Genomic DNA, 26,335 nt, shown 5'->3' with positions numbered 1-26,335 from the left:
TCCAGCTCCAGAGGATCCAATGCCGTCTTCTGTCCTCCAAAGACTCCTGCTCACATGTGGCATAACTCCCCTACAGTCCCTATAATAAATAAAAACAAATCTTTTTTAAAAAATACCAAAATATTCCACTCTGGAACTGGCTTAAGTTGAATTCTTTCCTAGGGAGATAGGGTGGTGCGGACATAGTATCTATGTAAACCATCCCAGCTTCCCATTCCACAGGCATGAATCTGTGATATCATATTGCCATGATTTGAGACAGCTATTTTTGTCATACCCTAAATTTTAATCAATTAAACCATGATTATATTTATTATATATTTATAATATTTAATATAATATATATTATCAGCTAAATTTGAGGTTGGTTGGTTGGTTGATCAACCACACAGTTGTAGTATTTGGCTATATTTATTACTAGAGTTCACTACATCTGCTGTGATAAAGGGATGGTCCTGTTGGCCTCTGGCAGGAAGACGATACTCAAACCATTGCGATGTGTCTTTTGGTATGATAAGTTGAAGATTTTTAAAAATTATTATTTCTAAGAGTTTATGTATATGAACTAGACCCTAGGTGGGTAGAATCCCAGTTCTCCTACTTCCTAACTAGAGACTCTCTAGACACTTGTTGGAAGTGTCGTGTTTTGAATAGGACTGGCTCCAATAGGCTCAAATATTTGAATGTTCCATCATCAGGGAAGCGGAGTTCCCTGAGAGAGGTTGGGAGGTGTGGCCTTGTTGGAGTCAGTGTGTCACTTGGGGTGGGCATGGTGTGTGTCTCTTTGGGCTTCAGAAGCCCAAGCCAGGCATAGTGGCTCCCTCTTCCTGCTGCTGGTGGATTTGGATGTAGAACTGTCAACTACCTCTCCAGCACCATGCCTGCCTGTGTGCCACCATCATTCCCACCATGACAGTAATGGACCAAGCTCTGACTGTAAGCCAGCCCTGGTTAAATGCTTTCTTTCCTAAGAGTTTCTGCAGTCGTGGTATCTCTTCGCAGCAACGGGACCCTAAGACAAGAAGAGTACCTGAAAATTCAGACTCTCGTTTCTCGTGAAAAGCTGGGGTATCTGGCAACTTTGGACTCATATAGCACAAAGAACTGAAGCTAGGCATCCAGGCCTTTCAAGTAGGTTTACTACAGCCTCTGCTTGATGGGGTCACACAACTTGGAACTGGCCTGGAGCCTGCAGGCATGTGAATTCATGATGCCTGCTCTGTATGCAGTATGTGTGCCATCCCCAAGTGGACAGTATGCCTTGGCTTATGTTCTCTCGGCTTTCTAGAACAGCCTGTCTTCCATGTGTCCCATATTTAAGGCTCATTTCCAACGCTATGTCTTCCACAAGCCCTCTCTGACTGAGGACTACTGCCTGGTCTCTAAACTCCTAGGAGACTCAGTGTTCTGCACTCTCCAGGGCCAGCTGTCAGCGTCCTAGATTTTCGTGTAAAACCTTCCAGTGTGCAAACACTAGCAACTAACTTGAAGTCAGTTCATGTGTGGGCCAAAAATAATTAGAAGCTCAAACTGAAGCTGGCTTCATGGGAGCACATGTCTCCATTCCTCGGGCTTCTGGAGAAGGGTTTCTCTCTTGAGTTAGACTTGCTTCTCCATGAAGATGGAGTAAGCTTTTCCTCCCCCTCCTTTCCCCTCCCAGATCTGTCTATCTACATTGTGGAGAGACTCTGTTCCGCCTGGTAGGAAAGGTCCTGAGGTGACGAGTGACCGAGGGTAGTGGGTACTACCTGCGTGTGTTCACCTGCTCCGTTCTAAAGTTCAGCACTGGGAGGTCCATTGTTGTCTCCCAAGCAAAGGCAAGATTACCCACCCAGACTTCATCAGCAAACAAAGACAAGACTTTCCTCTTCGTCTGGTTGAATAGTTTCCACACAGGAAAAAACCCTTTCATTGACCCTTTCTTTACATAAAAACAAGTTTTTATTTTATGTGGATGTATGCCACAGCTGTGGAAGTGCCTGCCTTTGGAGGGAGTCAGATCCCCTGGACATGGAGCTACAGATGATGGGGAGCAGCCTGGTGTGAGGCCGGCTTGGGTCCTCTGGAAGAGCGGCGAGCATTCTCGCCAGTGAGCCGTCCCGACAGCTACTGGTCCCTTCTAACGCCAACAACACTTACTTCCTTTTAATCTGTTTTCTTTGGTTGTTTGGTTGTTTTGAGACAGAGCCTCACTCTGTAATCCTGACTCAAAAATCCTTTGGCCTCAGCCTCCTGAATGATGGGGTTTCAGATGTATGACACCATCCCTGGATTCTTCTTGAACCTTCTGTGACAACTAGTGAGATCCATTGGAAAGATAAGTCTCAAAAGCATTTATCAAATTAGATCAAAAGACATATAAATGTGCTTAAAACTTGTAGAATATAACTTCTATCATGCATATATTTGCATAATTCAAATGTTTTTTATGGAATATAAATCAGTGGGCAGAAAACTGAACTAGCACACACAGAGATTTGGGTTCAATACCTAGTACCATCTTTATTTTAAAAGTAAAATCATTCCATTTTAATAATAAAATATCCATTTTCAAGAAAAAAGTAAAATAAAAGATGAAACGCCATGTTCAACAAAATACAAATTATTCCATATATAACATAAAATATTTATTTGCTATTTACATTTCCATTTGTATTATATCACATATCAAAAGAGAATGAAAGAAAGAAAAAGAAACACGGCAAATGTGAGCCACGGCCCGGGGAGAAAGCATGGCGCGTCGTGGGACCCATCAGCAGTCTCGGAGATCTCGCTTCTTGCCCCGCTTGGCCTTCTTGTGTGTTTCCTGGCGAATAGTGTCGTATTCCAATATGGCCATTCTGGAAAGTCTCTGTAGAAACTGAGAGGGTGCTCCTGTGAAAGGGTCACTGAAGACAGAACCTGTGAGAGAGAAAGTCAGCTCTCACAACTCAATTCAGCATGCACTGTATATAATGAGGGAGTGAGGTTCCTTCCACTGATGCCCATGAAACACTACCGAGTCTTTGCAGGCACACCTGGAACTTTCCAGAAAGGCTAATGCCTACTTCTGACACAACTAAAGAATGGAAAACTTTTGAGTATATGGCTCAAGAAACTTTACCACTAACTTTGGTTGCCAATTACTTCAGAAACATGTTAAGAGCCTATTACAGGGCTCAAACACCAGCCAGATGTGTCTATTCTGTCACGTGCCATACGCATTGCCTCAGACACTATACCTCCAAAATCTAACAAGTATAGGGAGGAGGCAGTAAATGCAGACGCCTGAATTCCTAGAAAGTTCTCTACAATCTTGTAGATGTAATTAAGTTACCTGACTCCGCAGAGGTTTTGATGTCTACTCTCAAAAAACAAATTTCTAATCAAGTATATCAGAAGTGAGAAAACTGGGAATGTCTGCTTCTAAAGTAGCAAAGGACAGACTCCCTCCAGATATGGTAGAAATACTCAGCAGTGCTTGGAAAGAAACTGATTTAAGAGTCAGTTTGGGGGGGGGGGGGAGCTGGAGAGATGGCTCAGAGGTTAAGAGTACTGACTGGTCTTCCAGAGGTCCTGAGTTCAATTCCCAGCAACCACATGGTGGCTCACAACCATCTGTAATGAGATCTAGTGCCCTCTTCTGGCCTGCAGGCATATATGCAGGCAGAACACTGTAAACACTGTATACATAATAAAAAATAAAAAATAAAATAAAGAGTCAGTTTGGGGCTCTAAACAATTGCAATACAGATAGTTGCTGTAGCGAAATGTGTTGAGTACACAGAATTAATTTAAAAAAGAATAGAAGATAAGGATAGGGGGCTGGAGAGATGGCTCAGCAATTTAGAGCACTGGCTCCTCTTCCAGAGGACCCAGGTTGATTCCCAGGACATGGAAGCTCACAACTGTCGATAACTCCAGTTCCAGGGGATCCTCGAATGCCCTCTTCTGGACGCTTAGTGCACTACACACATGGTTCACAGTACTACTACACAGGCAATCAAAGCACCACACACATAAAACAATAGTTGTTTTTTAAAAAGATAAGGATAGCATGGAACCTTCTGGGAAGGTGGTAAAGGGTTCAGTACTACATTCACATTTTAGTCCGTTGTAAGGAGCAGGTGTTTCTGAAATAGGAGGGTAGCATGATTAGGCGTCAAGGCTGCATGCTTCTGTTGCAGTGTTGAATGACTTTAAAACTCAGAAATTTAAAATAAAGTAGCCAGCTTGAAGGCTACTAAGTGGCCCAGGTGAGCTATGTTGGAGGCTGGCCTGGGTCCTGAGACGACAGAGCGTGTGTAATGAACCTCAAACCCCCTAAATTTATAGACTAAGCAAAGCTTAACAGAAGCATTAGCAAGCGAGGCATGCAACCGGTGCTTGTAATGGCAGCACTAGGGGGCCTGGGGCAGGAGGATAACTGTGAGCTTGAGGCCAGCCTTGGCTATGCAGGAAAACCCTGTTCAAAAAAGCAAAGGTGTGGGGAGCAGGCAGTGGAACAATGGAGTACCTTTTGACTTCTCCTGAAGGGCTGGCACGGTGCACGGCTCCTTGGTCTTCTTAATCCTAAAGATTACGGATGGTCATAAAATGGCATACAGTAACCCACAGGCTGTTGACTTTGAAAGACACAAGAGGCAAATAGCATAGCCTCAGTCATACTGACTGGCTTCTTACGTTTTGTATGGCTCAGTTTGTTTCTGTGCGGGGACAAGTCCCATGCTCCTGCATCTGGTAAGCCCATGATGTGTCCCACTAAAACTCACCTTGTCAAATGATATCACATGGGGACAAAAATCAGTGGTACAGGAGAGAAACAACTCCACCATCGTTAACCCCAACAGTGGGAATGAACCAATCCAACAGTAGATTTCCTGATACATTTCGCCAGTAGCTAGGCACTGAGTGTAATTCTTCACAGGCATCTGTGGTAACTGTAAGTAGTCAGGACAGCAGCTACACTAATGTGTCTGGATGTGTTAGATGCAGATGCCCGGATCCCATATTTTTGCACTTTTTCTCATCAGTCACCATGATCTGAACTTTTGCTATAATTCTGCACCTAAATGAATAGACTGGCATAACAAATTATTAGGGGAAATGACTAAGGAATTGTAAAGATTTCACATTTCATATAACTATGGTAAACTTTAATCTTTACCTCTATGATGTTATTGTCAGTTACATTCCTTGTTTGTTGCGAGAGTCACTGAAAATTTCTGGTCCTCATTAAGAACATTTGAGAAAAGATTAGACATTTACCAGAGTTTTGGAGTCAAATATTCACACATTGGGGGGCCAAAAAGAAGGTAAGAAAGTGGACAAAACAAATAAATGGCGTACTTCCCTGCTTTGCCAAGATTGTTCTTTCACAGAACGATGTGCCGCATGCAGAGGGGAATAACACACACAAGACAACTTGGTGCGTCCTCACTGGAGTGGCTGAACTCAAGGCATTTCAATGAAAGGCAAGGAAAAGAGCGACATTTACATTTGCCTAGAGTTCACAGACACCACGTCACTTGGCCACACCACTCCTCTTTATATATGAAGAACACTAGCCAGACTGTGACGAAATGTACTCAGATTACCCTTCACCAAGAATCAGATCCACAGCTGTCAACGGAAAATGTCAAGAAGTGATTTCCTGAACAGCCTGATCACAAACGATAACCAACACTGGCTGAAGTGGGAAAGAGGGTGAAGATTCTCTTTCACTATCTCTATTTCTGCCTTCTCTTTTTGAGATTATTATTTCATGTAGTTCATGTAACTGTATAACTGAGAATGACTTTAAACTTCTGAATGCCCCTGCCTCTATCCTGAGTACTGGGATGGCAGGATGCTCTACCAAAGTTTATGCAGCGCTGGGTATCAACTCAGGACTTCAGGCTTGGTAGGCAAATACTCTACCAACTGTACTAGATCCCCAGCCCCGCCTTTTACATTTTGATCCTAGAAAATCTGTCTTCAGAAAAATATTGAAAGTGCTGACCAACGCTATATGATTCCTTGTGACGTTATTTATAAAATCAAAGATGTCACAGGAACTTACAAGTCTAAAGTAGGAAATGGTTGGGTAAACCACAGAGCAATGTATGGACAATAGTGTGGCTAGCAAGGCTATGTAAAGTGAAGATTATATGACATGGTAAGTGTCAAGCTCAGCAGTCGGTGGGGTGGGGGTGGTGGTGGCTGGGTTTGGATATTTTTTGTTGTGATTTCTTGTGTTTTGTTTTGTTGAGACAGGGTCTCAGATGAAACCCTTGTTGGCCTGGAATTCACTTTGTAGACCAGGCTGGACTTGAACTCACAGACACTTGCCTACTTTGGTGATGTGATTAAAGTCTTGTACCATGATGTTTGGCCAATAATAACTCTTAAAAGGCATAATAAGGGGCTGGAGAGGTGGTTCAACAGCTAAGAGCAAAGAGTGTTCTTCCCCAAACTTACATCTATCTGTGGGCGCCAACACTTCTGGCCTCTTTGGGCACCTGAACTCATGTGCACGTGAGTATGTGTTCCTGCAAACAGTCTTTGGGGAAAGGGGCAGAATGAAAAGTACAGAGACACTAAAATCACAACTAAAATAAAATCCATGAAAATCAAGTATAGAAAAACACCCTAGGCCGGGCAGTGGTGGCACATACCTTTAATCCCAGCACTTGGGAGGCAGAGCCAGGCAAATCTCTGTGAGTTCAAGGCCAGCCTGGGCTACCAAGTGAGTTCCAGGACAGGCACCAAAACTACACAGAGAAACCCTGTCTCGAAGAAAAAAAAAGAAAAAGAAAGAAAAGAAAGAAAGAAAAACAGAAAAACACCCTAAATTGTGTTTCTTTTTTATGTTTCTTTTTTTCTCCAAATTTTCTGTAAACTTGAAAATTTCCCCATCATCTAGATAGATATCTTCCAGTATTTTTCAATTATTTATTTATTTGGATATAAGGTTTCCCCACATGTCTCATCTGTGAGAGAACTCACTAAGTGACTGAGCAAAATTTGGGACTCCCCTAACTCGCCTGAGTTCTAATATTACAGACATAAGCCAGTGAGACTGGCTGGCTTTTCATAGTATCTTCTAGTTACCTACTTATGTTGCCACAGTTAATTTTGAGAGTACTTAAAAGCAATCTGATCTGGTAAACTTAAGAAAGAAAGCTGAGAGCTGGAGAGATTGGCCCAGCAGTGAAGAGCACTTGCTGTTCTTGCAAGAGGACCTAGATTTGGTTCCCAGCACCAATATGGCAGCTTACAACTGCCTGTAACTCTAATTCCAGGGAATCTGACTTCATCTCCTGGCTTCTTCAGTCATGCATGTAGTACACAGACATACATGCAGGGGAAACACGCACACATATAAAATAAAAATATTTTTTTAAAGAAATAGAGTTAGGTGTGATCCACATGCCTTTAGTCCCAGGACTTGACAGAGTATCAGGGATTCACAGAATATTCTGCTCCACTGTGAGTTGAAGGCCAGCCTGGGCTACATGAGGCCATGTCTCAAACAAAATAACAAAGCTAAGGCTGGGAATATGGCTCAGTGGTAGATTGCTAGCCTAGCATTCACAAAGCCCTGGCCTCAATCTCCAGCAGCTCAAAACCAAACAGTACCAGGCATGGTGACACACACCTTTAATCCCAGAACTTGGAAAGTAAAGGCTGGCAGATCTCTGTGAGTTCAAGGCCAGCCTGGTCTACAGAGTGAGGTCCAAGCCAGTCAGGGCTACACAGTGAGACCCCATTTCAAAGACAATTGAAAAAAAGAAATCTAAAATCCCAGTCTTGTATGCTGTCTGTGGGTGAAAGTTTTTTGTAGTAGCAAGGTCATACAAAACTGTGTGCCAGGTATGGTGATTTGTACCTATAGCAAACAAAAAAACCCACCCAGATATATATCTGTATATTGTATACCTCCTTCAAAAAAGTTACAACTCAGATAATGTTTCTTTTCTATAAAACGAGCAAATGAACAAGAACTAGTCTGTGGTGGCTAATCTCGGTTCTCAGCAACCTTAACTGCGTGTGTGTCTGATCCCCTGGAGATGGAATTACATGAGGCTGTCCATGTAAAGTGCCTGAAGAAGGTGCTAGAAGTCAAACTCTAGTCCCCAGAAGAGCAGTGCACACACCTAACCTCTGACCCACCTCTCAAGGCTGGCTTTGTCCCTGCCTTATCCTCCAAGACTGAAACAGTGAAAGGCGCATGCCTTTAATCCACCACTCAGGGACACAGAGGCAGGCAGATCTCTGTGAGTTTGAGACCAGCCTGGTCTACAGAACTAGTTCCAGGACAGCCAAAGATACACAGAGAAACTAGGGGGGGGGGGGAGAACTCTTCTTTGATTAGTATGTCAAAGTTATATTAATTATATTAGAAAAGTAGGGGGATGGGGGCCTCCTTATGTAACCTAGGCTAGCCTTGAAGTAGAAATCCTCCTGCCTGGGGCTCCTGAGTACTGAGATTACAGATATGTAGACAAATCTCAGACTTTTTTTTTTCAGTACTGGAGATGAAACTCGGGACCTAGACGGCTGGATAAGCACCATGCCACTGAGCTACATGCCCAGCTCCTGAGCCAGAGAAGGCTTTTAGTGGCAGTTTACAAAGGTGGGTGCCTGGCGAAAACTCTCCCTCCTGATGGTGCAAGGTTTTATCACCCCCAGTCTCACCCACAATCTTCCAAAACCTGCAAAGGCTGCAGAGTTAAAACCCTTATAGATAATCATCCCCGTGCTCTTATGCATTTGAACTAGGCTCAGACAATAAATATACTTAAAAGGAGGTCCGTTAATCCTTTCTAGCAATGCCACTTAAAAAGAGAGAAACGTGCCTATTTGTCAACTTGAATGAAATGGCTAACTTAGATGGAAAGAAAGGAAGAAAGAAAGAAAGAAAGAAAGAAAGAAAGAAAGAAAGAAAGAAAGAAAGAAAGAAAGAAAGAAAGTTAAAAATTCAACCCTTTATGGAAAAAAATTCAATAAGCAAGAATCAGATTTATTAGCCCAGAAAGCCCTCTACCTTCAGCACCTTTACTTACAAATACTCAACCAAGGGAGTCAGATTCAGGTCACCTACCTGATCGGGGGGATCTCCGTCTCAGCGTGCAGCAGGTGCTTATGAATCTCGAGTGTAGTTGAATTTAAGTTCTTTGGGCAACTTGGCAATTCTGGCAAATACGGCATTTTGAGACATTCTTTGGGCTCTTCTAGACCAAATGCTATGGGGCGTTGTGATAAAAAAAAATCATAATTCTCTCGGTTAAATGCACACTTCTTCTACCACTTACTAAAATGCATAGTATTGCAAAGGAAATCCGGCACAGAGGAAAGAGCAGGAAGCTGCTGCCATTTGCTCTCCCAGGAGAATGACTGTCAAGTGCAGCCAGACTGACCACGGGGAGGACAAGACTTGGAGGGTGGATAAGAATGGGAACAAGGAGAATCAGGCATGTTGCCTCATGCCTGCAATCCCAGTGCTGGGGAGCTGAGGCAGGAGGATTGTAAGTTCAAGGCCAGCCTGGGCAATTTAGTGACACTGGGTCTGAAAATAAAAGCACAAAGGGATTGGAAAGCAGCTCAGTAACAGGGCTCGCTAAGTGCATGCGAGGCTCTAGGTTCTGCCCCCAGAATCCTACCTGCCCTTCCCCCAAAAAAACAAAAATATGAGCAGTAGCAGAAAAAAGGGTGTCCAGCTGCTCCGCTGCCTCCTCTGTTTCATTTAATTAGAGTCCACAGAATATTTAGATAAAATCACTTTCAATATGTCCTGCTTTTGTGTAAATAACCACAAAGCAGAAATTACATGATCTGAAATCCTACCCTTAGCATCGATTTGAATTGAATTTTCTCTCCACAAAATTCATACCAAATCCGTAAAAAACAACACAAAGTGTCCAGATTGCTCCCACTGACTCCACAGGTTTTTTTTTAATTGTTTTGTTTGGGTTTTAGGGTTGGTTGGTTGGTTGGTTGGTTGGTTGGTTGGTTGGTTGGTCAGGATTTTAATCGAGACAAGGTCTATGTAGCTCAGGCTGGTTTTGAACTTGCAACAATTTCCCTGCCACCCAAGAGCTGGAATCACAAGTATGCTCAACTATACTTGGCTTCAAGTTGTTTTCTTCTCTTTTTCTTTTTTCTTTCTTTTTTTTTCATGTGGGTGGGAGTATGGGGGTGTTTGCCTGTGTGGAGGCCCAAGATTTACTTGGGTACCTTCATCAATCCTTTTCACTTTACGTACTAAGGCAGAACCCAGAAGAACCCAGAGCTGTCAAGTTAAACTAGTTTGTTCTGGTAATTACCACTCTCTTCCTCTGGTGTGCTGGATTACAGGCGGGCTGCCATTCCTACAGACCTGTTCATGTGTTCTGGGGACCTGAACTTGCCTGCTCAGCAAGTGTTTTACTGGCTGAGTTCTTTCCTCATCCCCAAGTTAAGAAATCAAAACAGGGGCTGGAGAGATGGCCCAGAGGTTTAGAGCACTGGCTGCTCTTCCAGGGAAAAGGGTTCCTTTCCTAGCACCACACAGCAGCTCACAACTGTCTGCAGCTGCAGTTCCAATGGATCCTATATCCTTTTCTGGCCTCCGCGGGTACCAGCTACCACCTGCTACACAGACATACATGCAGGCAAACACTCATATACATAAAACACAAATAATAAACACATTTTAAAAAGAAATAAAAACAAAGGCATTAAACAGAAAAGGTAGATTGAGAGGCTAAAAGCTTAAAGGTGACAGTGGCACAAGCCTGAAACCCTAGCACTTGGGAGGTGGCCGCAGGTAGATGAGGAATTAAAAGACCAGCCTAGACCACAAGTTCAGGAGTAGCCTAAGGTATGTAAAACCCTGTTAGAAAGAAAAATAGCAGAAAAAAAGGTAACTGTTTAAAATCTGTAGCTGAACATTGTAGTGCATGCTTATAGCACCAGAACTTGAGATGCAGAAGCAAGAGGATTTCAAAGATTCAAGGTGAGCTCGGACTATGTGGCAAGTCCCAGGCCAGGACAGCATAGAGAGGCTGCCTTAAAACAATTGAAAAATGTAAGTAATAAATAAAACAATTTTAAAACATAAGTAAATAAATAAAATGTGTTTCCATTGCTCGCAGAATATTAATCTTAACTTGCTTCCCCTTCCCCTTCCATAAACTTAATATATTAGCCCAATATAAATGTCTAGGAGTTCCATAATGTCTCTTGACTGCTTAGGGGAGAAACGGATGTAAATTCCAGGCATCCCTTCTGTTTCTCCAAGAGAATTACAACTGAAATGAAGTTACCTTTCCTCATCTTCTGCGTTTCCAAAACCGCTTTCCTCCAACTACTCTCAAACAGAAAGCAGTTGTCCAAGGAATGTCTACTGACTTTGGAAGCCTCAAATTTGATCTCAGGAGATAGTATTGCCATTTTCTCTTCTTTCAGTAGCCCGGATGAGAAGGACACGCTGCTGTGGAGCAGGGGAAGCAAGAACACAGGCATTTCTTGTAAATATCTTTTCTCATATTACCGTGAAGACTAAATATTAACACACATTTTCTATAATGTGGGAATATGCATTTTGGGGGGTTTATTTTGCTTATTGAAAGTCTCACTATATAGCACTTGACTAGCCTGGAACTCACTATGTAGACCAGGCTGGCCTTGAACTCACAGAGATATGGCTGCCTCTGCCTTGAAGTGAATGCTAGGATTAAAGCTGTGTGCCACCGTGCCCAGCATAGTCTTGGGATTTGAAAGCTAGAGAGTTTTAAGAATAAAGTTTGCTATGTTTGAAGCATTTAAATGAATGTTTTTATTTGGTTGGCGTTTTGAGACAGGGTCTCAACTTAGGCTAAAGAGAACTCTGCAAGGATGGCCTTGAACTTCCGATCCTCCTGCCTCCGCCTCCCCAGAGCTGGGATAACAGGAAGAAGATACTACCACTCCCAGTACTTTGATATCCTTGGAACCTCGTAAGTGCTTTTGATGTCATAGGATGTGGCCAAAGAGGCGAAGGCCAAAGGAGACCACTCTCTGAGTGACAACCATGAAAATGACCTTAAATGAAACATGAAGTTACTGACAGTTTCCAAACTCTTCAAAGACATTCAGTTCACCAGGCATGTTGGCACACACCTTTAATCCCAGCACCCGGGAAGGAGAGACAAGCCAATCTCTGTGAGTTTGAGGCCAGCCTGGTCCACATGGTCCACATAAGGAGTTTCTGGACAGCTGGATCAACATAGTGAGACTCTGGCTCAAAAAAAAAAAAAAAAACAAAACAACTCTTAGAATCACAATCCAGACTCCATTCTAAGAATTTCCTTTTTATCTACAGAGAGAACCAGATAACTTTCAGCTTCCAACCAGCCTCCTGCTCCCTTTCAACAGCCCAGGAAGTGAGACAGAGACTTAAGGCTGCTTTCTTCCGGTGGCGGAGGGAAGACAGGGATGCTCAGATGGACTTCCGAGCATCTCACACTGGAACGGCCTCCTTGAGGCATTTTATCCTGCTAAAATGTTCTTAAAACTGGATTTTTCTAGAACATCCACACACTAAATACATGAAGACCCATTACACTAATCTCTAATCTCTAAATCTATGTTTGACATTTTTTATGATAAAAGTTTGTTTGAAAGTCCACATTTGAGAGCCTGGTATTGTGGTGAAAAGCTTTAATCCTAGTACTTGGGAGGCAGAGGCAAGCTGGGAAATTCAAAGCCAGATTGGTCTATATAGTGAGCTCTAGGACAGCCAAGGCCAGAGAGAGAGAGAGAGAGAGAGAGAGAGAGACTGTCTACACAATGTAAACTGTAATCCCAGTGGAGAGGTAGGAGAATGGGAACCTTAGAGCCATCCTTGGCTGGCCTGAAGCCAGTGTGGGTGGTAAAGACTGTCTCCAATAAGCTTTTTTTTTTTTTTAATAAAGAGAAATAAATTTAAAAATACAAACTGAAAAATAATAATCCAAATTTGCAAATATCTACAACTTCAAGAATGTATTGGTATAATAAAAAACAAAACACTAGCCAGGCATGGTGACACACACCTTTAATCCCGCACTTGGGAAGCAGAGACAGGTGGGTCTCTGTGAGTTCAAGGCCAGCTAGGTCTATTTAGAGAGATCCTATCTCAAAAATAAAAAACAAAACAAAACAAACAAACAAAAAAAACACCCTGCACATTCCACACCACACATGTGGAGGTCACAGAAATATCTGTGGGAATTGGTTCTTTCCTTCCATTTTGTGGATCTCCGGTATCAAATTTAGGTTATTAGGCACCTTTATCTGCTAAGTTGTTTTACTGGCCAAACCAAATGCTTTTTCTGATGTTTCTCATAAACACAATCTCTACCAAGGCAGGCAAGCAGAGGAAATAGATTGATGCCCTAGGATCCCCATTTGCTTTGGGGTTATGCACATACATCCTCTTGTAATAAGACAGTTAGTAACTGACTTCCTTCCCTTGCATATAACTACGCACATACACCCTCTCCAAACAATGCATCTAGTGACTTCAGAAGCCACCCCACCCCCAACCCCCACCCACCATCTGCATTAGACCACACATACTCCCACCTCAGAAGTTTTCAAATTTGGACAGTTTTGTTCAGGTGTATTCCCAATGTATCTGGTATGAAGACAGAAGGGCCAGCCGGACCTGAACTAGTTTTGGGTGCATGCATAGTAAGGCAAAAACTGTCTTCTAGTAACTTTACAGGAAGGATCCACTATTTACCATCTTATGCTTATGCATAATTGGGTGTGCATATGATTAAAATCAGACGCATTGTGAGGAAGGGCATGCCCAATGGAGAAGCCATTACATAACCTACCAATCAAAATAGATAACCATCAAGAAAAGCCCTTCAGTAACCAACTCCTTAAAAGGAAGCTCAGAACAATAGTCAGGGCCTTTGTCACTCATGTTGTCCCACGTCAGTCTTGACAGAGTTTACTCCTACAGCTTACACTGCTGCTTTGCTCTGAAGAACATCATCTCACTTTTGAAAATATGTCTGAGCTCTTATGTTCAATTCTTGGATAAGAGGCCAAGAACTTGGAATCACCTGACCCAGGCTTAATATGATGGTCTTTATTCATCCATTTCCTGCAAATGACATCATTTCATCTTCTGTATATCTGGCTAACACTCCTATGGGCCACATTTCCTTTATTCATTCAGCCACTGCTAGGCTCCCAGGCTGATTCAGTAACCTGGCTGAATGCATAGTGCCATAATCAGCAGAACATTGCAGGTATCCCTAGTGTATGATGGCTTTGATTCCTTCAGTTATACGCCAGGTATGGGTGGATACGGGGAGCAAATGCACCCCTGTATGAGTGAGCATTCATGGCATGAGCACAGCCATGTCAAGGACCCTAATACCTCCGACCTATGGGAATGGCAAGGTCTTCCCCAGATCCCTGTCTGGATGCTGACCATGTGTGCCGCAGAATGCTTCTTCATCCTGCATGACTGAAGCCTGAGACCACTTCCTTGCAGAGACCTCCTACGGAGATCAGCTAATCTACCCATTCAGCTGTAAATACCAGTAGGCTGCTGATTTGTTTCACAGAGCTCACCCCATCCCAGTCGTGTCTGTAGTTTCTTCATTCATTGTTACCCCAGTAAGGTCAATCCCAGAGCTGTGCCGATCATGGAAGGTAGATACTATAGTTCTATTTTAAGTTTGTTGAAAAATTCCTGGTAAACCTGTTGGATTTCTGCTGTACTATAATATCTTGCTTTTCATCTCTATCAGTTTATATCTTCTCTCTTTCTTTTGGTTAGCTTGTCTAAGGGTTTGTCAGTCTTGTTAGCCTACTCACAGAACCAGCTCCCTGTCTTACTGGTTCTTTGTATTGTACTTCTGGCCTCCACTGCACTGAGTTCAACTCTGGATCTGTATTCCTCCTTTCAGTCTACTGGTTTGGGGTTGTTCTTGTTTTTCTAAGACCTTGAGATGCATCATCAAGCTATCTGAGAACTCTGTCTTTTTTTTTTTTTTTAAAGATTTATTTATTTATTATGTATACAGTATTCTGCCTGCATATATCCCTGCAGGCCAGAAGAGGGCACCAGATCGCATTACAGATGGTTGTGAGCCACCATGTGGTTGCTGGGAATTGAACTCAGGACCTCTGGAAGAGCAGCCAGTGCTCTTAACCTCTGAGCCATCTCTCCAGCCCCACAAAGCAAGTCTTAAGAAATTTAAGGGGGCTGGAGTTTAAGGGGGCTGGAGAGATGGCTCAGAGGTTAAGAGCACTGGCTGCTCTTCCAGAGGTCCTGAGTTCAATTCCCAGCAACCACATGGTGGCTCACAACCATCTGTAATGAGATCTGGTGCCCTCTTCTGGTCATACATGCTATATACAAAATAAATAAATAAATTTAAAAAAAAAAAAAAAAGACTTGCTTTGTGGCCTAAACATAACTATTTCAGAGATATATTTTTGAGGAAATTTCCATAAAATATGTGAAAAAAATGTGTATGTTGCAGTTTTTGGATGAAGCTTCATAGAGTCTGTTAGTGCCATTCATTTATCATCTATAATTTATAATAATCTATAATCTATCATATAGTTCGTCTCTGAAGTTCCTTCAGTGATTCGCCCCCCTCCCCGTGGGGTGTTTCTGGGCCACCAACCTATTGGTAAGAATAGGGTATTAAAGTCACTCACTATAACTATACTGGGGCCTCCATGTCTCTTTATGTCCAATAATTTTTACTTGATTGTGATGTTCTAGTTTTCTTTTGTTTTGTTTTATAAAATTGGTTACATGAACATTTGGTGCATATATATTTTCACTCATTATATCCTCCTGATGATTTCCCTGTAGTACGATGAAGTGGTCTTGTTTCTTCTAATTTTGCCTTGAAATATGCTTTATTAAATATGAACACAGTTCATTTTGTTTCCTTCCAGATTCCAATTGCGTGGAGTATTATTTTCCATTCCTTCAGCCTGTGTGTGTGTGTGTGTGTGTGTGTGTGTGTGTGTGTGTGTGTGTGTCTTTGCTGGTGAGGTATGTTTCTTACAAGAACAAACAGTTGAAAGTTGTTTTTCAATCTAATTAGCCAATCTATATCTTTTTTAAAAGATTTATTTATTGTATATGAGTGTGTAGTAGAATATTTTAAGGTGTGTTACTTTTGTTTATGCTGCATTTGTTTAACTCTGTAAAGCTGTGTTACTGTGCCTGTATAAAACACCTGATGGTCTAATAAAGAACTAGCCAATAGCAAAGCGGGAGAAAGGATAGGTGGGGCTGGCAGGCAGAGAGAATATATAGAGGGAGAAATCTGGGAGGAGAGATCTAGCAGCCAGAGAAGGACACCAGGGGTCAGCTACCCAGCTATACAACCAGCAAGACACAGAGTAAGAGTAAGATTTACAGAAGTAAAAGAACAGGAAAAGCCCAGAGCCTAAAGATAGATGGGATAATTTAAAGTTAAGAAAAGCTGGCTAGAAACTAAGCCAAGCTAAGGCTGGGCATTCATAATTAAGAATAAGCCTCCGTGTGTGATTTATTTGAAAGCTGGGTGGCACACCCCCCCCAAAAAAGAGCAAAACCCTCCAACAATATGAGTGCTTTATCTGCATGTATGACTTTATGCCAGAAGGGGGCATCAGATCCCACTACAGATGGTTGTGTAGAGACCCACAGAGGCTTCCTAGTGAGACCTTACTCAGGGTCAGAGAATCTGAGCTTGCTTTACCTAGCAGGGTTAAGTAAGGAGAGTTGGCCACGGGCGTGTTTACCACGTGTTTGAAAGAGTCTACACTTGGCTATACGGTGTGCTTTGATCTTGCAAGGGGGAGGTCTTTTGCCTCTCCCCTTGGCATATTATAAAAAGGCCTTTTGCATAAAGCTCTGGGTGACTGGGTATTGATCCAGGGACCTCCTAAAGCTATCTTGTGTCTCTTGTCTTTCTCCTTGCTGTCTAGGTCTATCTTTCTAACTAATTTTCTAATTCCTCTCTCCTCCACCCAAGAACCCTTCAAAAGGTGGGAGCAGGTTGGAGCTGGACTCTCACAGACTCCCACAGTTGTGAGATACCATATGGGTGCTGGGAATTAACTAGGGTCCTCTGGAAGAGCAGCCGGTGTTCTTAACCGCTGAGCAATCTCTCCATTCAGAAGTCTGTATCTTTTAATTAGAGAAATAAAACCATTTACACTTAAGGTTATAATATAGAAGTGTGTCCTAGTTCCTATAATTTTTATCTTTCTAATGTTTGATGCTCTTCATTTTTTATTGCTTATCTGCTTTTCTGCTGGGATTTATTCTTTCCTGTGCGTTCATGCTTATAGTTCTCTTCTGAAATGGAACTACAGGAAGTTGTGAGCCACCCAACAAAGGTTCTGGGAAGGTAACTTGAGTCCTCTGGAAGAGCAGTGAACACTTAGTGCTGAGCCATCTCTCCAGCCTCTGCTTTTTATTTGGGGGCAGGGTTAAGTTGCTGAGGCTGGTCTTGAACTCATTCTGTAGGCAGATAGGCCTCGAGCCCATGATTTTCCCACTCCAGCTTCTCAATTACTACAGATTCTTTTTCTTTATTCCTGTTTGAATCATTTAACTCATGAACTTTATCTTCAAGCCCCCAAATTCTCCCTTCTTGACTTCCTCTATTGGTGAAGCTTTCCACTGAGTTGTTTTAATTTTGACTTACTCAGCTTTTCTTTCTTTTTTTTTTAAGGTTTATTTATTATGTATATAGCATTCTGCCTGCATGTATGCCTGCATGCCAGAAGAGGGCACCAGATCTCATTATAGATGGTTGTGAGCCACCATGTGGTTGCTGGGAATTGAACTCAGGACCTCTGGAAGAGCAGCACGTGCTATTAACCTCTGAGCCATCTCTCCAGCCCTTACTCAGTTTTTCATTTCTAAAAATCTGTTTGTTTTCTTTTCAAAAATCTATTTTTATTGAACTTCTTGTTCATATCCTATATTATTCTCCTTAATTAGTTCAGGTCCCCCTCCACTTGGTATTCATTGATGTTTTAATTTTTTACATTTATTCATTCGTGTGTGTGTGTGTGTGTGTGTGTGTGTGTGTGTGTGTGTGTGTACACATATGGAACATGTGTGGAGATCAGAGGATGACTTGCAGGGATCAGTTCTCTCCAGGAATCAAACTCATGTTGTCAGACTTGGCAGCAAGTACTGTTACTGTTGAGCCTTATCTCCAGCCTTCATTGGTCTTTTAAACAGTCATTATTCGGAGGTTTTTAATCCAGCATTTCATCCATTTCAATAACTTTGGAGCCAATTGCTAGAGAATTATGAATTTTTTTTCTTTTTTTTTTTTGGGTTTTCGAGACAGGGTTTCTCTGTGTAGCTTTGCGCCTTTTCCTGGAACTCACTTGGTAGCCCAGGCTGGCCTTAAACTCACAGAGATCCGCCTGGCTCTGCCTCCCGAGTGCTGGGATTAAAGGCGTGCGCCACCAACGCCACCAACGCCCGGCTGAGAATTATGAATTTTCAGAGGAGTCATCTTGCCTTTTTTTTTCACGTTTCTTGTATTTCCATGTTGGGTGGATATATTTCCATTTTTATGGGGTAGCCTTTTTAGGAAGAGATTTCCTACGACGTGAGAATGTTGAAGTGGTGAATATATTTCCTAATGGATTTAATAGTATAATTTCCTGTTTATGTATTGGTTAAGGACTAGTGTATTTTCAAACAGTACATACTGTTTAGAAAGCTGAGGGTCCTACTTTCTCTGAGGATCCAGAGGAGTGGATCCAGAAGATGTAAACATTGAAGCCAGGCGGTGGTGGCGGCGGCGGCGGCGGCGGCGGCGGCGGCGGCGGCGGCGCACGCCTTTAATCCCAGCACTCAGGAGGCAGAGCCAGGCGGATCTCTGTGAGTTCGAGGCCAGCCTGGGCTACCAAGTGAGTTCCAGGAAAGGCGCAAAGCTACACAGAGAAACCCTGTCTCGAAAAACCAAAAAAAAAAAAGAAAAGAAAAGAAAAGAAAAGAAGATGTAAACACTGGAATACACGGGGCCCTCCTCCTTTAATTACAGCTTTATCTTGGTAAGAATGTGTGTTCTGAGGATGTGGGTTCAGCCTGTGCTGTGGTCCTTATAGAAGCAGGGTCCATAGACTTTTCAGTTTTTCTCTGCCATTGCCAAAACTGAGGAGCAGGTCTTCAGCACAACTGTGATAGCTAAAAAAAAAAAAAAACAACCCTCCGTCTTACGCTAGGCATCCATCTTGGTACCCACTGGTTGTCTCTGACTCCAGTCCCCGGAAGATAGATTCCCAGGAACTCTGACTTAGTGACCGCACACTCAGAAGTATACAGTGATGACCATCCACTGGTATGTTGGGACTGACTGCTTTCTGGCTTCTGTAACCTGCTTGTGCAGACATTCAGGTTGCCCAATCTTGGCAGAGCAAAACAACTCTTTTTTCTTTTTTTCTTCCAAAACAACTCTTAGCTTGCTTGTGCAGATACTCAAGGTCTTCTTGTGGGTTTTGCCTTTAAAAATCCTTCCCTTGACGGGCGGTGGTGGCACACGCCTTTAATCCCAGCACCCCGGAGGCAGAGGCAGGTGAATCTCTGTGAGTTCAAGGCCAGCTTGGTCTACAAAGTGAGTTCCAGGAAAGGCGCAAAATACACAGAGAAACCCTGTCTCGAAAAACCAAAAAAAAAAAAAAAAAAATCCTTCCCCCAGGGTGGAGAGATGGCTCAGCAGTTAAGAGCACTGGCTGCTCTTCCAGAGGACCTGAGTTTAATTCCCAGCAACCACATGGTGGCTCACAACCATCTGTAATGAGATCTGGTGTCCTCTTCTGGCCTGCAGGCATATATGCAGGCAGAACAGTGTATACATAATAAATAAATCTTGAAATTAAAAAAAAAATCCTTCCCCCACCCCCATTCTCACAGCAATCTTAAATTTATCTCAGCGACTGTTGTCCTGCTAGGAGAAATCAATAAATCCTTTAATCATAATTAGATTAAATCTATGGTTTTTTTCCCAGGGGTTGGGAACTCCATAATACACATACACACACACACACACACACACACACACACACACACACACCACGCTTACTTAGAGCCTGGTCCCTGGCTTGGGATTTTTATCACTTTTATTCTTTGAGTTTATGTATTTGCTTAAGTTTGAGCCAGGGAAGGTTATGTGCAGAGCAACATGTACTGACTTGCGGCTGGGCTGGGTGTGGACCCTCAGCAGCATATACACAACATCTACACAGCACTCTCCAAACATTGTGGGAAGAAGAAAACCAAAACAGTAACAGCACATAACAGTGAGCCAGACACAGAAATACAGTAATGACCAAGCACCAACTACAGCACCCACAACTCTAAGAACCACAGCAACTGAAAAGTGGTGGAGAAGTAGTATAAACCAAAGGATTAGCATAACAATTACATTTTGTTATGATAAAAGGTTGTTAAAGAAAGAGAGAAAGAGAAGGGGCTGGGGAGATGGCTCAGTGATTAAGAGCACTGACTGTTCTTCCAGAGGACCAGGGTTCAATTCCCAGCAACCACATGGCAGCTCACAACTGTCTGTAACTCCAGTCTTAGGGTACTAAAACACCAATGTACACAAAATAAGTAAGTTATTTAAAAAACAAAAAGAGAGAGAGAAAAGCAAAAATTTTAATATTCAAAACAAAAATAGGGGAAAAGTGGAAGTGAAAGGCTTGATCTTGAGAGGGAAGGAGGGAGATGGAGAAAGAGAAAGGTTTGAGGGATGGAGGAGAGATAGAGGAGAGGCGATTTCAGTAGGAGAGGAAGAGAGGGGTAATGGGAGAATAAAAAGAAAAATACTTACACTTATATGGAATTAACACACACACACACACACTCCAGTTAACCAGTCAGCACATACAAAAAGCGAACACACCCCGAGGTTAAAAAAACCGGAATGGTCATGCAGGGAAGGACAGTCCTTCACTCTGCCAGTCCGCACTTCCTCCCACCTCTTCTTGGACTTTGAGCTCCTAGGAAAGAAGCATGCTGGGGGACAGACACCCTTTTCTTTTTTCAGCAGCTGCTTGCTGGGACCTTCTCAAGATGGCTCCCATTGCAGCGCCCCCTTGCGCTCTGAGAAGCCTGGCACTTCTCCAGCAGCCGCACACAGCTCTCGGAGCAGTTGCAAGACACCCTTTTCTTTAGGCTGACTCCTGTGTGTGCCAACTCCTCACTCAGCACATCTCCCCGTTCTCTCTATTGCTACACTCAGGAGTGTTGCTGGGCCCAGAGGGGCTCAGAACTGCTGCTGTACACAAATATGCCATTAACTGCATTTGCTGTGTCTCCTGATTGTGGTTAATTTCTTTACATCACTTGTAACTTTCCAAGCCTGACTTGGAGAGGGTGCTGCCTCCAGGAGTCAACTGTTGCTTAAGCAATAGATACTTTGCTAAACAGAGAAGTTTCCCACTGACCTCTGCCTGGCCTGGGGTTTCAGAGTTACAGGCACAATCAAGCAATCTTCTTGGGCTGCAGTCTCTAACTACATAGCAGTGGGAATTCTGGCCCCAGAGCTGAGCTGGTCTAGCTTAGAAGCTCCACCCCTCAGCAGCTTACTCTTTCTTAGCATGGCTCAGATAGATGGCAAGTTTTCTAGCAGCTTTCACAGGTCAATGGCAGTTTGTCTTCTCATGGCACTTAGGAAACTCTTTGTCAAAGACAGATATGCTAGTATGAATTTAGTCTCACATGCTCTTCCTTCCCACGTGACGTCAGGGTTCAGTGATGAGATCGGTGCCCCTTTCCCTGAAATTAACTTCTGCAGCCATTAACTACAGATGAATGAATAAAGCAGAGGAAGTCAGCGTGACTTCCAAGATTAAGTCATAAAAATACAATACAATTGCCGCCTGGATCACCGAGGAAGCTCTTGAAGCTTAACCACCACTTGTGCTAGCTGGATTTAGATAACAGTGAAGTGCCACTTAAGGCAGAGCCTGGGTTCTTCTAAAACCTGGAAGAAAGCTGCCTGTTGATAAATACACCTGCCTTGGGATTGTTACAATGTGAGCACGAACAACTTCTATTTATAAAAGCAAACAGCATATTGGGATCTGTATGTCACCATAGCTGGAAAATTGCTAAAACAAGTGATTTTCTTTTTCTTTCCTTTGTTTGTTTGTTTTGGGTTTTTTTTGGGGGGGGGTGGCTTTTTTAGAGACTGGGTTTCTCTGTGTTGTTTTGGTGCCTGTCCTGAATCTTACTCTGTAGATCAGGCTGGCCTTGAACTCACAGAGATCTGCCTGGCTTTGCCTCCCGAGTGTTGGGATTAAAGGTGTGTGCCATTGCTGCCCGGCCCTTTTCGTTTCTTTTTTTTTTTTTTTTTTTTTTTTTTTTTTTTATACAAGATCTGTCTTACTATGTCGCCCAGGATTGCAGAAAAACTCACACACCTCCTACCTGGCCTCTCCAGTCCTGGGATTACAGGTGTGCATTGCTACCCTGCTAGGAAGCTACTAAAACAGTCCAGCGAGAATGTAATTGACAATGGACTGAATACTGACATTCTGACCGGGAAGAGGGGGGTTAAAGGTGACTGTGGCTGTTAACTGGGCACGAGAACCTGACCAATACAGAGTCCAAAGAGACTGAGCTGGAGTGGAGGTTGGCAGGTGATGAGAAACACTGTTTTACAGAAAACAAATACAGAAGGGTATTCAGCGGACATACACAACCTGGAACCACTCAGTAGAAACTGGGGGTAACTGGTTTGGAGACAAAAGGTTAAAAACTATCTATTTACAGATGAGAAGTAAGTCTTCACTAAAGTTGGCAAAGGAGATTTGAGAGAGAGAAGAAAGTCAGAATAGTTTTTAAGATATATGTGGGGTACGAAGACAAAGAAAAGGTTAAGGAGGAACAGTGACTAGAGAGAGAGACAACCCCGAGCATCATGGAGGCAAGGGGCCATATCTGAGTGGACAGGAGTTAGTGAGGAGAAAGACATAATACGTGCGCCTCCAACTACCCAATTGCCCTGGTATGCCCCCCATACCAGGACTAGGTTTTAAGGCTCCACTTGATGGGACCAAATAGGTCTGAGGTTTAGGCCTGAGGAAGAAGTTGCTGGAGATGGATGGGTTCTTAGGGATGGGCCTATGCCTGTCTTCAGCTCTCTGCCTTCGGCCTCAGGCTCAGGAGAAACTGACTGAAGCTAACCAAAAGTTGGGCTTGCTGCGTGAGTCACTGGAACAAGGCTTTGAAGCTTATAAAACCCAGCATTAGAGTAAAGTGAACCTGGATTTTAGTCTCCACTTTGCCTTCTGATAGTTACATACTCATAGGGTCATGCCTCTGCCTCTCATAAGGGGACAAAGACTGAATTTCTAAAACACCTTTGAGCATCAGGCAGTAACATGTAATAAGCACTCTGCGAACAGAAAGTATGATTTTAGTTATTTTTAAATAATAATAAATATTTTTCCCTCACCACAGCCTGCTGATACAAAGGTAAACCAAGCTCTGCATGATGGTACAGTTATAATTGGGAGGTAACAGGAAGAGGATCAGTTCAAGCTACATAGTGAGTTCAAGGCTAGCCTGGATGACATGATACTGTCACACACACACACACACAAAGAAAATGCAAATCAATACAACCTTTTTAAAAGCAAAATTCTGTCAAAAATTTTAATGTACATACATCTGACTCAGTAGTTCTGTTTCTTTACTCCCTCCCCCAACCATGTATGTGGCAGGGAGTAGGGAGGTCACATATGCCACAGCATGCATGTGGAGGCCAGAGGCCGGCCCTGTGGAGTTGGTCCTCTCTTTCCTCTGTGAGTTTGGACATCAGGACATCAAGGTTGTGCTGGAAATGCTTTCACTTGCTGAGCCGTTTCCCAGTCCCCACCTGACCTGTAGAAGAATGTTCACTGTTGTGTGTAGCACGAATCTTTTTTTTTTTAAGATGTATTTATTTATTTTGTATACAGTATGTATGACTAGAGGTCAGAAGTCAGCACCAGATCTCATTACAGGTGGTTGTGAGCCATGTGGTTGCTGGGAATTGAACTCGGGACCTCTGGAAGAGCACTCAGTGCTCTTAACCTCTGAGCCATCTCTCCAGCCCCCTGTAGCAAAAATCTTAAAAGGTCTTATTAATAAAAAACAAACCTGGAGCCAGGTATTGAGGTGAATGCTGAAAGATCAGAGAAGCAGAACAAGCCACAGCCACCTCACCTCGCCAATTTCTCAACTGATCCCATTTCTTCAGACTGGAAGCCTCTGAGTCCTCATCCAGAATGAATCTCAGCTGAACTGTGCTGCTCAAAAGCCTAAAAGCGTAACCAGCTCTAGTTCCTGGTCCTCACACCTTAAATACCTTTCTGCCATCACTTCCTGAGATTAAAGGCATGAGTCACCATGCCTGGCTGTTTCCAGTGTGGCCTTGAACTCACAGAGATCCAGACGGATCTCTGCCTCTGGAATGCTAAGATTAAAGGTGTGTGCTACCACCGCCTAACCTCTATGTTTAATATTATGGCTGTTCTGTTCTCAGACCCCAGATAAATTTATTAGAGTGTACAGTATTTTGGGGAACACAATATCACTACAGTTGTGTTGTTTGTAAAAGGGAAAAATGGGAACCATTCTCAATTGGGATTGTATAGTTCTACCATCCATGGCCAAAACCAAAGTTAAAACGGTGGAAGACAGAAGAACACTAAATGTATTAAAAAGTAAAGGAAGTGGTAGCAAATAAGGAAAACTTTGGGGCCTGCTCACATACCTCTGCTGAGTCAATGAGAAGCCCTAATATGCCATAATGTAAATTTCAAAACCACAGATAACTTTTTAAAAAGGCAACAACAAAAGTCTTATGAAACATTCTTGTTGTGGAATATTATTTTAAGGTGTTACTTTTGTTTGTGCTGTGGAACATTTGCTTTAATGATGCAAAGATGTGTTGCCTTTTTTTATGTTGCATTTGTTTAACTCGGTGAAGCTGTGTTAATTTGCCTGCCTAAAACACTGGATGGTCTAATAAAGAACTGAATGGCCAATAGCGAGGCAGGAGAAAGGAAAGGCAGGGCTGGCAGGCAGAGAGAATAAATATGAGGAGAAATCTGGAAAGACAAAAAAAGGAGGTAAAGAAAAAGGAGGATGCAAGGGGCCAGCCACTCAGTCAGCCATGGAGCAAGAGTGAAAAGTAAGATTTACAGAAGTAAGAGAAAGGGAAAAGCCCAGAGGCAAAAGTTTGGTGGGATAATTAAAGAAAAGCTGGCTAGAAACTAAACCAAACTAAGGCCAGACATTTATAATTAAGAGTAAGTCTCCGTGTGTGATGTATCGGGAGCTGGGTGGTAGGCCCCACCAAAGGGCAGAAACAACCAGCAACATGTTGGTGTTCCAACGTGGGGCTAAAGTAAAAGGAAACCCAACAGCACGTTATTCTAACAGTTAATTAACAGGGACTACACATGCACACGTGCATATAATCCAAGACCTGGGGTTCTTTTGCTTCTCCGAGTACAGTGGCCTAAGAGCATTTGTTTGCAAAGTTGTTTGCATTTGTCCCTATGGTTTCTCTGACGCTTATGATTCCAAAAAGGCTGGACAACCAGTGTGGATAACCAGTACATAAAACAGTCTACCTGCCCAGCACAATTATTTCCTAGTATCTTCAGATTCTAGTGAAAATAAAAAATACACCCACAAATATGAGCACATCGGAAATTATACAAGACAGGACTGGCAACGTAGGGAGTTCTGGTCCATTTAGTTGAGACTATGCGGGAAGAAAGGGGGACACACGGAAGTCAAGAAAGTGAACACATCTCTGCTCCCAACCTTAGGTTTAAGCTCTGGAAGAAGTGGAGGGCAAGCCTGTAAGGGTGTGTCCAGTATTAAGAATACTCAGGGTTTCTTCCTCACTTCCTGCCATCTTACCCCACAAGTGGAGCATGCTTGGTCAGGTCCCCATGCCCAAGCCATCCTGCCGAAGTGCCTCGAGAGCAGCTTTGGAGTGGCCCACGCGGCTCTCTAGCAGACGTTCAGTTAGTTTCTCCTTAGAGGGAAGGAGCCCTTCCTCCTGCCTCCAGCCTGGAGCCCCGACTCGACTCCCTGAACTCACCGTCCCCGCAGCTGCACCGAGGAGATGGGCTTCTTCAGGTGCCGGACCCAAGGCACCAAAGTGTGCTGCTCGGCCAGCGGGGGCAGCGGGCAGCGTGGGAGCCAGCGGCGGCCTGGCTCGGACCCGAGCCCCCGGCCCAGGCCAGCGGTGTCGCGGGACTGTCCGCCGCGGCGGGGCGGGGCGGCCCGCAGCCTGCTCGCACTGGCACCACTCTCCGGGCGAGCATGCTCAGCGGCCGGCAGCCCGGCGACGCTCGGAGC

The 26,335-nt window shown here is 43.4% G+C and overlaps 1 protein-coding gene across 3 annotated transcripts; it reads right to left on the bottom strand.

Moving 5' to 3' along the window:
- Positions 1–2,614: 2,614 nt before the first annotated feature.
- Positions 2,615–26,335, bottom strand: C2H8orf89 (chromosome 2 C8orf89 homolog). Of its 3 annotated transcripts, none has more exons than XM_059253993.1 (5): positions 26,076–26,335; positions 11,268–11,431; positions 9,065–9,206; positions 4,496–4,551; positions 2,615–2,901 (listed from the first exon to the last, which is right to left on the bottom strand). In XM_059253993.1, the coding sequence occupies exons 2-5, from the start codon at positions 11,392–11,394 to the stop codon at positions 2,753–2,755; spliced, it is 474 nt and encodes a 157-aa protein (XP_059109976.1). In that variant the 5' UTR covers positions 11,395–11,431; positions 26,076–26,335; the 3' UTR covers positions 2,615–2,752. The 3 variants fall into 3 exon arrangements, with proteins under 3 accessions (XP_059109976.1, XP_059109975.1, XP_059109977.1); XM_059253992.1 differs by having other exon boundaries at positions 11,268–11,434; positions 26,076–26,330; XM_059253994.1 differs by lacking the exon at positions 26,076–26,335 and adding an exon at positions 12,103–12,119 and having other exon boundaries at positions 11,268–11,434.

This window comes from Peromyscus eremicus, chromosome 2 (genome assembly GCF_949786415.1).
Source record: "Peromyscus eremicus chromosome 2, PerEre_H2_v1, whole genome shotgun sequence".
NCBI lineage: Eukaryota > Metazoa > Chordata > Mammalia > Rodentia > Cricetidae > Peromyscus > Peromyscus eremicus.
Note: the sequence above shows the minus strand (reverse complement) of the source record. Positions and strands in the feature narration are given on the sequence as shown.